The sequence below is a fragment of the Dasypus novemcinctus genome, chromosome 12, assembly GCF_030445035.2.
Source record: "Dasypus novemcinctus isolate mDasNov1 chromosome 12, mDasNov1.1.hap2, whole genome shotgun sequence".
Classification (NCBI taxonomy): Eukaryota; Metazoa; Chordata; class Mammalia; order Cingulata; family Dasypodidae; genus Dasypus; species Dasypus novemcinctus.
The window spans coordinates 69,164,256-69,176,438 of record NC_080684.1 but is presented as its reverse complement, the minus strand read 5'-3'; the positions used below and the strand labels follow the sequence as shown (position 1 = coordinate 69,176,438).

The following is a 12,183-nucleotide window of genomic DNA, read 5'->3' as shown; positions in this document are numbered from 1 at the left end:
CTTATATTTCTAACCTTCTTGTTCTATATACATTTGTAAGATGTCATTACTTCTACTAGATAGTAAACTTCCAAAGGTTAAGAAGGAAACATTTTATTAAGTTTCCAGTTCTAGTGCTAAATTCTTTATTTATGTCAAACGACTAGGTTGATGAGTCTGTGACCCAATGCGGTTAGCACTACAAAGTAATGATTCTTTGAGACTGCCAAATTTGGTTTAGCTTCAATGTATATTTTTATTTTGCCTCCTTCCTATATTTTTGTATGTGAAAGTCCTTCTTTTTTCTTTAACAAAATGATGCTGAGGGTTATCAGTTTGAGGACCAGCATCTGAAACCACTGATGGTGATAAAGAATTTAGCACTAGAACTGACACTAAGAGGTTCCCTTCTCAACCCTAACACAGTTTCCCACAATAAGCCAGGAATGCTATCTTATAAATCGTCTGTGTCTTTGTATAGTCCACATTTCCCAAGACAGTGCCAGTCACAGAAGAGGTGCTCAGCAAATACTTGTTGAATTAATGAATAGAAACTCAAGTAAAGCCATATTATAAAATAAATACAGTTTTTGAAATCCTGAGTCCGCTACAAAATAGACTAGGCATGATGAAGCATATTTTAGGTGTGGAAGATTTATTGCTTAAGTTCAGTAATGAATGGTCATTACTTTTAAACTTGTTGAGTCAAGTGGCAGGATTTTTTGAAAATCACTAGCTGGTTGTAAAAATGTCCCCAAATATTTAGAAATAAGTGACCCAAGAAAATACAGGGATATTTGCAGATTTAAAAAAAAAGAAAAAAAAGAAAAAGATTTGGAACCAGTGAGACTTGGATAAGAAACATAATTTTATTCTTAAAACTTACAAAGTCATGGAATGTTATTTAATAATGGCAGTAATGTTCTCAATGTAACATGGAAATGATAATGAAGCCAGGGAAGTGTTGGATTCCTCTAGGTTCTTGGTTATGTTGCATAAAAAATTTAAGGAGGTGCCAATTTAGTCAGGTCAGTTAGAAAGAACTCACTGAGAAATGAAGGAAAAGAACAGAGCTTACTGAGAAATGGGAGAAAAGGATGGAAATACTCATGGAGATTTGAAATGAGCCTCTCTAAGCAGAGAGGGCTGTTTGGCTTATTGAGTTACCTTTATTAGGCTATTAATTACTCCTCCCCTTCCTAATGTTAAGGGATGGGCCCCAGCTGTTAATGTTACCTCTTCAATGGTGGGGGCCACTGGGAAGGCCTTTTCTTTGGGGTTTTCCAGGACCAATGGGGAGGCCTGTCTGGAATTATCCAGGGCCTCCCCTTGGCCCTAGAAAGAGTCCCAGCTGAGACCTTGTGGTCAAGGTCTTGGTGGGGCCCTCTGGCTTTGTTTTTAGTACCAGTGGTTTCCAGGCGGGGTGTTGAAACCATGTTGTCTGTCGGCCATGTTGTGGCTTGTCTTCTCCTTGTTTCCCTGAACTAACTTGCCTCAATAATATCTTTTTCGATCGTGATGAGGACTTGAAATATACATGTAAGTGTATAGAAGAAGTTCTGTGACACAGAATAAGATAGTTCTTATTAATATAAAAGGACTATTTTTTTATACTATAGAATAATAATGATGATCATGACAATTCCTCAACACTTCCATGACCCCTACCCAATTAAGGTTCTTCCTATTTTGAAAGTATCAGGTTCTCATAAACTGTGTGGCCTTCCTGAGGTATCTTCTAGTTTTCAGCTCACCTGGAAAATGTAGCACTAATGGTTTCTATGCAGGGACCATCTAATTTCCCTGCTCTCTACTTCCCAGTCCTCTGCTCAGCTTAGTACAGAGTGGAAAAAAGGACTATAGCATATGCACAGTCCTTAGCTACACACCCAGTGCTGATATTTCCCAATCAGAAAAGGGAACAAAACTAGGGACTAAATCTAAGGATCCAACAGAAAAGGACTTTAGAATATGTGAGAGTTTTGTCAGTGAAGGGAGACATGCAGGCCAGCCTGAAGTCCTTTATTACTGCAGCAGATCAGGGACAAGATTAATAATAAAAAGACACACAAAAAATAAGACATTTCTGTGTGCTCTTCTCCATTGTTGATCATTGCTCTTGACCAATAGAGCATTCTAATGGGACATGAGGAAATTTTTTTTAATGGTTGCATTGCTCTCAAGGGTTAATTTAAGTTTTTCTTTTAAAAAAAATTTATGTTATGATTATTTTCCAAATCAGTCCACATGCCTGAATTATATAAAATTTGTAATCTTGTTTTTATAGTGCTAATGCTTAGGACTGTAGACTCTGGAGCCAGCTTTCTTCCTTGACCTGAAATCTTCACTTCACCACTAACTGTGTAAATTTAGATAAGTTACTAAAATCGCCTATATCTCAGTTTCTTTATCTGTAAAATGTAGATAATATTACTATTTACCATACAAAATTGTGAGTAATAAATGAGTGAATATATGTTTAAAAGAGTGGCTGGGACATGTAAGATGTTTTAAGACTGATAATCGTTATCTTTAAGGCTGTTTATTTTTTAATAAGATTTTTAGTGTTTAAACATGGAAGATAACATTGTAAATAAAGATTTCCTTAGTTTTAATATAATAGGTATTGGCATAATCTCATAAAGTTGATAATTTTGACAACTATTCAATTTTGTTATTTTATTAGTGTTTGTAAAATGTTCATATTGAAATAAATTACATTACCATTCAATGTATGCACAGAATATGATTTACTGCTTTTCAAAATATCCAAGTTGAAGTAAGTAAACTCTTAACTCTATGTGGGTTTAAAATGTTCGTATTAATTTTGAATATTTTTTGTGCATGATTAAAGCATATAAGGTAAGGATTTATTTAGAACTGATTTGTACTCCATAGTCATAACCCAGAAAGTAGGTAATATAGTTACTTGAGAACTTGTTATTTTTGCTTAGAATATATTTGTGTATTATTTCTTTGCTAATTGGAATGTGAAAATAATTTTATTATACTAAATTATTACCTACTTTATTCCTGCATAGAATTACTAAATGATGAATTATAGATATTGCCAAAATAACACATTTATTTGAAAATAACACATTATTCAATACTGATTCATTAAATGCAAAAGATTATATAGAGAGCCATGACAAGTCTGTATAGCTTTTTGAATAATCCTTTATAAAATTTTACATAGAGTTAAATTTTCAAATTTTATTGGATACTCTTTCTTGGAACTGGGTCTAACTTTTTATGTTACTTGGTGTCACTTGTTTATTCTTTCACACTTAGTAATTACTTTATGACCCCAGAAAAGTCAATAACCAATATAAAATAATTCATTCATTTAAGATAAAGATGATAACATAGGATTAGTCATTATTTCTACATAAACAGTGTAAACTATGAATGTCAAAAATTCTAGAAGCCAAGGAAAATTTTGTTGGTATGTGCTTCATGGAGCCATATGTTTTGAGTGTCCTGCATAAATAAGGTGATAAATGATTTTGATCTAAGTTTCACAAGTATATTACTACTCAAAAGTCTTATATCACTATAAATTTTTCCCAAGGAAATCCAATGGAAATGAAGATATATTTCCAGAGTTTTAAGTAATTTTTATTCCATTAAATTTTCTCATTCTTATGTAATCTGAATCTCAAATGCAGCTCTCTGAGTTTATGCAGGTGATGGCAGAAATACAATGTACCTTGTTTTTATTTCAGATCTCCAACTAAAGACATGGATTCAGAAGAGAAGGAAATTGTGGTTTGGGTTTGCCAAGAAGAAAAGGTTGTCTGTGGCTTAACTAAACGCACCACCTCTGCTGATGTCATCCAGGCTTTGCTTGAGGAACATGAGGCTACATTTGGAGAGAAACGTTTTCTTCTGGGGAAGTCCGGTGATTACTGCATCATAGAAAAGTGGAGAGGCTCAGAACGGGTTCTTCCTCCACTAACTAGAATCCTGAAGCTTTGGAAAGCATGGGGAGATGAGCAGCCTAATATGCAATTTGTTTTGGTTAAAGCAGATGCTTTTTTCCCAGTTCCCTTGTGGCGGACAGCAGAAGCCAAATTAGTACAAAACACAGAAAAACAGTGGGAGCTCAGCCCAGCAAATTACATGAAGACATTACCACCAGATAAACAAAAAAGAATAGTCAGAAAAGCATTCAGGAAACTGGCTAAAATTAAGAAGGACACTGTTTCACAAGATCGAGATAGTATGGAGACATTAGTTCATCTGATTATTTCCCAGGACCATACTATTCATCAGCAAGTCAAGAGAATGAAAGAGCTTGATCTGGAAATTGAAAAGTGTGAAGCTAAATTCCACCTTGATTGGGTAGAAAGTAATGGAGAAAATTATGTCCAGGATGCATATTTAATGCCCAGTTTCAGTGATGTTGAACAGAAACAAGACTTGGAGTATGATGAAAACCATATGCTGGAGGACCTGAGAGAAAGTGATGGAATTGAACAGCTGGAAGAACAACTGAAATATTACAGAATGCTAATTGATAAACTCTCCGCTGAAATTGAGAAAGAGGTGAAAAGTGTTTGTATTGAGATCAGTGATGATGCAGAAGGGGCTGCTGCAGGTGAACAGGAAAGCTCTAATTTAGAAAGTGTTAAGTGTGATTTGGAGAAAAGCATGAAAGCTGGTTTGAAAATCCACTCTCACTTGACTGGCATCCAGAAAGAGATTAAATACAGTGACTCACTGCTTCAGATGAAAGCCGAAGAATATGAGCTCCTGGCCAAAGAGTTCAATTTGCTTCACTTCAGCAACAGAGATGGATGCCAGCTAAAGGAAAACAGAGGGAAAGAATCGGAGGTTCCCAACAGTAGTGGGGAGGTTCTTCCCTTTACTCATCAAGGACTTAATGTGAATACAAATGACACAGACTCGGACACTGGGATCAGCTCTAACCACAGTCAGGACTCAGAAACAAATGTAGGAGACATGGTGCTGTTGTCAACATAATTTGAATGACTATATCCTGACCTACTTCAATGTTGTTGATGTCAGTTTAATTTAATAGGAAACTTTATTTTAAATTTTACCTTCTAAAACATGTAAATCATACTACCCCATTAAGAAAAACTAGCACCATGTTACTTTTTAATGTAAAATATAACTTTGATCATTACCAGCTCAATAAATGATGAACTATTTATTAGGAAAGCAGTACAAGTAACTAGTATGTGTATAACAGAAATAATTTGTGGCAAATATATTATAAGGACCCATAGCTTCTATGGGAAACGATTTGTGCAATCTGAAACCAATTCGTAATAGTAGTCAAAATACTGAAACTGTATATACGTGAACAAGTAAACTTAAAATGTGCTGTAATTTTCTTCACCAATATATATTTGGAGATTTTAACCTGTAAAGTACAAGACAGCTGTTTTGTTGTAATAGCATGAATCCAAAAAATTATTCTTTTAATCGATACTAAGAATGCACAACATATCATGTCTGTCACCCTCTGAACCCCTTTACCTACTTAGTCTTTATACAGGAAGTGAAAAGAGCTGCTGTTAGAACATGTACAAATACTGACAGTGGATCCATCTGGGTGACATGAGAAAAGGCTAAGCATTGCATAAAAATAGCAATTCTTTTGAAGGAGACTAAAGTTATTGAGCTATGCATGGGCTTTCTCCTTCTCACCATGAAAGTCTTTTGATCAAAGATGTAGTTTGTGCAGGTTCATCCTTTGAATGACGCATAGCATGGGTTATAGAGGAAATCACTGGGTCTTAGTTGTATATATGTCCAACCTACAAAAGTACAAGAGATGAAATTTGGTGTCCTTTGTGTGAGCAAAATAGAATTCTATATGTCATAAGTGTTAGCTTTTAAATAGTTTCTGAATGTACAGAGAACCTACATGGAAACAAAATGTTTCTTCTATGATAATTTGCTTCATATTGTCTTCATCCACAGTGCAAACTAAAAAACAAAAACAAAAACAAAAGCAAAAAAAAAAAAAAACCCAAACTATTAAGTTCACCTCCAAGCATGCTAATAAAACAGCCTCTGGTGAACTGAATGTATTATTTAGGTCCTACCTTGACTGGCAGACATTATAGTGCCAGACTACTTGGTTTTGCTTGATTTTTAATTAAGAAGCTCATTTGTTCCTTTCCTCCTTCCTCACCCATCCCTCTTTACTCCAGCCTTCCCTTTTCTTCACGTGATCCTTCCCTCTCTCCCTTCTGTCCTTCCTTCTTGCCAGTGAAAACGTTAATGCAATTATTAAAAACAGTATGGTCATTTTATTTTACTGTTAACTGAATACTGCTGCAGATCATTTTTTTCTTTAACTGATACATTCTTTTTCACACTATAGTGCATGTTTTTAACTCAGTTTTCTTAGCTATTCTTTTATTCCCCTCCTTCCCATCTTTGGGAAGATATCATTTCCTTGGTATTTCACTTAAGGCACTGCTTTCTAGGTTATCATTGTTTTATATCAAGATATTGCTGCAGGCTAGTGAGAAGGATATGTAGTTGGCTGAAAAGAAAAGTCAGAATTTCCATACTTGGAAAAGCATAGTGATAAAGGTTTAATTAAAAATAAGTTAGAAAGAGAATTGAATAGTCATCTGTGAAAGCCAAGTTTACCTCACTACTAGTCCATTAAATCATTCAGCGATACGATAAGTCATTGACACATTCATTTTTCACTCTTGAGGATTAAGTTCAGAACTTCTTTATAAATATTAAGCCAATTATAAATGCTGTTTTCCTGTGGTGAAAGCAGTCGCTTTTGGTTACTCTTACCTCTAGTGAGAAAATAATAGCGAAGAGTATTGTTTCTAATTCAGTATTTCTCAGAATTTGGAAGAAGTTCTGATAAATAAGGACTAAGAATTAGGGAGATAATTTCATTTTAGAAACTTTGAACTATCTTCTATTTTGATACTGGTAAGCACAGTGATAGATTCTGAGTGTTAATTCTATATTTTTTCAGTAAATAAAGTTAAAAAGCCTTGGTCGAAAGTGGGACCATTGTTTTTTAAATTTGTTTTAGAATTTTTATTTGCTGTTTAGTTATATAAATGCATTTCTCCTTTTGACCATTGCAATATTAAATCATTAGTTACCATAGTGAATCTCTAATTTAGAGTAATATATTAATATATTAATACAAGTAGGAATACTAAGATACAATGCCTTCATGTATGAAACAGATATTTGTTAAATTTAAGTGAGAATTTGAGTTACAAATATGAGAGGTGGCATAGGTTTAATGTTCTAATTTATTTGTAGAAACTTTGAAGTGTCTATAAATTCTTGTTACCTATGACAGCTGTGAACTTGCTATATGCAGCTAGAAATAGCAAACCAAAGCTGACTAGTCTTCATCCCTTTAGGAGGACCTAGAATTTCAGAGACAATGCCTTATTTGTCCTTTCATCAGAGAAAAGGTCTCTTTGCCCCTCATCTTCCCTTTTCTGAGAGGCTCCCCACATTTCACAGTCTATTTCACATACTTCTCTTCAATGAAGCATTTAGTGTTTTATTCAAACAGTTTTAATCTCTAATCTTTATACTTACAACTATTTTAGAAGTACTTTTTGTAGAAGATTATTTTTATCCTGGCTTAAGTTTATATCTACTTATGAACATATTCCTCCCTCCCCTGAACTCCATTAGCAAAGATTCTTGATAAGTCTTTATCATCAACTTTAGCCTTATTCCTTTCTGTCAGTCTCTGCCCCTACTCAGTACTTTTACTGAAATGCTAAATTTTAGAGGGTTGTAGCTTTTTAAAAAAATTTTCACACATGGTAAATGATGCTCCTGCTTTTTGTACATAAATATACATTTTAGCAGACATAAAATGTTAACAGTAATTTTGTTTACAAATTCCTGGTGGGGAGAGCATTAAGTCCTCACATTATTATGAGCATTTTTAATAAGTCCTCAATTTTGGTAGATTTGAAGAAAATCATGCTACATTTATTTTATTTTTAATTCACAAAATTACTGATATAAATCAAAACACAATTGGTTGTCTTTTAAAACCCCTCAGTGGTTAAATTCTAGTATTTTTCTCTGTATGCATATAAGGAGAAATGATTTTATAGAGTTGGGTTTCAAGTTGTAAGATGCAAAATATGTTTGAGTATCTTCTAAATTAAATATCCATTTTTTTCTCTTTTAATTAAAAAAGGATAATTGCAGTGTCTAGACTATCCTAATCCATTTAAAATTTTTATATTTATTTAAATATTTGCTATACATGACAAAATATATTTCTGTAGCTGCATTTTATACTTTTTCAAAGTAGAACTATAATCATTTTATTTAAAAATGTATTTTTCTAGTGTCCAAGGAGTGCCTTTTAATCCAGATATAGTTTGATTTTTTTTGTTCGTTATTTTTTTTTAATATTAGGCTGTTTCTTTATATACTGCCTGTTTGGTTTAAGTAGCCTGATGTGACAAATTCAAAATATTTATATATATATAATTTCTTCATGTTCTGACAGATACAGAAAAATAAAAGGAATAGTTGGGCTCTTATGATATCTTTCTTATTGTGTTACTTGACTATATTAAAATAAAGTTTATATCAGTTGGAATTATATAACTGTTGAGCTAACTGACCATTTTAGCATATTTTATGACTATAAATTTATAGCAAAATTAGGATCTAATAAAACTTTTTGTGTGGTTTCTAACATATTTCTGACATTTTGTCATGAATGAGTATCTTAACTAGATCGTTGGTTTTATGACCTGATACCTTACTTTCTGGAATAAGATCCATTCTAATATAAAAATATTCAAGGAAGTTTAAATTTTCCCTACTAAAATTCAGTTTGTCACTATCCTTGATTTCTCATATAGGCTTTTAGTGTTGACTGTATCTAATAACTAAATTATATGAAGCATAAGGAAACTCAAATTATTAAAAATAAGTACATAGTAAAAGTAAGTCTCCTGTCCAACTGTGCTGCCTAGCTACCCAGATATTCTTCTCAGAAATTTTGACAGTTATGTGTTATTTGTGGATTCTTCTAGAAATAATCCATGCATATTCAGATATATATGTATTTAATATAAATATATTTCCCCAAAAAATATTGTTCATAACACAAATTGTTCGGCACTTTGTTTCCTCACATAACACTTCTCAGTCTGAGATATAGACATTCTGGAGATGAACCTTTATTATTCATCTAGAGATTCTTTACTTATGTTTCATAGTCAAAGAACTGCATTGTATCAATTATAATTTATTTAACCAGTCCTCTCCTGATGGGCAATTAGGTGGTTTCCAGCCATTTGCTCTTCTAAACCGTGTTATTCTATCAGTGCATTTCTGTGAGTCTAGATTATTAAGTGTTGAATGGGTGGGTCAATGGGTGACAAATGCATTTTAAAATTTTACTAAATATTGCCATTTATGGTCCATGGAAATTAATCCTGTATAATCTGAGTTGGAAATATACTCCTACCACCCACAGCATATGCTATTTTTCTTTGCCTTTTTAATATGTTATTCTACTGCAAAAAAAAAAAAAGTGGAATTTATGGATATTTCAAACTAATGACTCATGTTATTGTTAAAACAACCTTCCCATTGCGTGATAATTAAATATTTTAAAAATAAATCTCTCCCATAATTTCTTACAGTGCATTTATGCTTTGCTCTTAAATTTTGAACCATTGGAATTTATTTTGGTACAATGTTTACACATAGGGAGACAACTGATTATTTTCCAGATGGTTACCAGTTATCTCAACATCATTTACTGAATAACTTTGTCTCACTGCTTTTAAGTGCCATCTCTTTTTGTAAACCAAATTCTGGTATGTATTTTAGGTCTATTTTTGGACTTTCTCTACCATTCCGTTATTTTGACTGTATTTATGTTCTAGCACCACACTATTTAAATTTTTGTGACTTTATAATCCTTTTAATATTTGATACCTTATTCATGTATCTCCCATTACTCATGTTTTTCAGAATTTTCCTATTATTCATACTTGTTTATTTTTATGATATTTATAATCATCTTGTATACTTTAAAAAAAAAGTCTTGTTGGTAGCTTACATTTGAATCACGTTCAGTTTATAGATACGTTTACTGAGAATTGACACCTTGCATACTGAGTCTTATTTTCTGGATATACAGTGTGCTTTCTTTCATTCAAGTCTTCTTTTGTGTCCCTGAGAAACATATAAAACCTTTATATAGCTTTTGAACATTTAATATTAGATTTATTTATAGGTGTTTTACCTTTTGTGTTGCTGTCATAAATAAGTTTTGAGGATGTTTTCATTTTGTTTTGTTTTTTGTTTTTCCCCATTGCATTGTTTAAACTCTCTTCTGGTTGCCTATCTTAAGCCAGCACCTTAGAACTATGTTTTATTCATTTGAATGACTAACATGAATGAATGTTATGAATTAGTTTACTCTCATGCATATTATTTCTTAGATTATTTGCATCTCATACAGTAAACTGTGAAATTAGGAAATTCCATGAAATTTCAAACTGTCTAACTCTCTCACTCCCTGAAGAAAACCTTCTCTGATCAAAAGTATTAAAACCAAAGAAAAAATTTTAGTGAAGTCTACCATCTCTACTTATTTGTGTAGGGCAGAAACTGTAGTAGAACTAACAATATTTGTAGTCACTATAATCATAAGATAAATACAATATTGCTTACTATTATGTCCATAGTCAAGTTAGAAAACCATAAGACTACACAATGAATGTTAATATAAGATAAATGTTTAATCGTTACCTGTGGTATTTATTAACAATGTCCTGTTGTCATTTTGGCAGAGGAATTTGATGTTGTACCAGACTCTCACTAACCGCACAGCATTTAGAATCCCTTCCTCTTACTAAATATCAGTAGTGCCTCTCAGTCACTGGGACAAACAAAAATGCTGTTCCCCTACCCACCCCTTTCGCATATTTCCAAGCATCCCCTAGAGACTAATTTTGACCCTGGTTTAAAACAATGTAAGTTTTATGGGTGTTCAACTATTACTAAAAAAAAATAACTGGTGTTCTTAATACAAAATTAAAAGAAGCACCAATGACATGGGTCTGTGATATTGCCAGCAAATGCACAAAACACACCTCCTAAAACAAAAATGCAGATGGATCATAGTAGGTCAAAGTCAAATAATAATTTATGAAGTTGAGACACAAACATGGGACACTATGCCTTAGGGAAGTTTTTAATATATTAACAGGAATTCAATCAGCCCCAGTTGGTGTCAAGGGTTATATACAACCTTATTATGCTTCCATAGGTGCTTCAGAAAAGGCTGATCAAATTATCTGTTGTTGAAGCATTTGTGTCAGCACAGGTATTCTGTAACTGCTGCTAAGAAGAAATCCAAAGTCCCACTTGGCATGGGGAAGAAAACTACTCTTCAGTTTTCTTTAATTTCCTCCCCCACACCCCCCATATATCACCCCATTATTAATACTTGTATTATCTGTTAAAACTGATGAAAGCACCTTTTTATAATTAAACTATTAATTATACTCCATGGCTTAAGTTACAGTTCACTGTGTTTTGTTTAATTCTTTCTGTAGGGACAGTTGACAATAAGTTAAAAGACTGGTTGTTTTTCAGAAGAAATGTTGCTTATAAAAGCTACTATGTAAGATTTCAGATAATGGTCAGACTGAAAAGCAAAAAGGAAGAGATTAAGAACCAACTGTCAGGAATACTAAATATATTCATAACAACTCTGATTTTCAGCCATCAGGGTTGCAGGTATTTTTTGCTTCTTGACATTTTTGGAATTTGTGCACTTCCATAATGTATCAGCCCCAAGATTCAGATTTCTGAAGAACTTTCCATTTTGAAAATAAATTATGTGAAATAGGCTTCCCTTATATTCTCCTAAATTTACTTATGGCAATTGGCAAAACACATTGGAAAGTAATTTGGAATTACTTTATCAACAACCTGTAATTATTCATAGCCTTCAGTCTGTACTCCAACTGTTCATGATAAATGGCAAGAAAATATTTCACAATTTGTGAAAACACATATACATTTAGGTATTCATTCTTAGCCTTTTTTTGTATAATAACAAATTAAAAGCCCAAGAATAGAGGAATTGTTGGGTAAATTGAGAATATTATTTGGGTGAAAAATTTTCTAACAATACTGATACTTATAAAAACTATGCAACAGTGAAAT

At 32.8% G+C, this 12,183-nt stretch overlaps 1 protein-coding gene across 1 annotated transcript in view; it reads left to right on the top strand.

Annotated features, from left to right (window-relative positions):
• Positions 1–9,619, top strand: part of RASSF9 (Ras association domain family member 9) — a 40,651-nt gene extending 31,032 nt beyond the window's left edge. The window contains exon 3 of the mRNA XM_004453449.4: positions 3,708–9,619. Within this exon, the coding sequence (XP_004453506.1) occupies positions 3,708–4,968 (1,261 nt within the window). The 3' untranslated portion in view covers positions 4,969–9,619. The remainder of the gene's footprint in view (positions 1–3,707) is intronic.
• Positions 9,620–12,183: the final 2,564 nt, after the last annotated feature.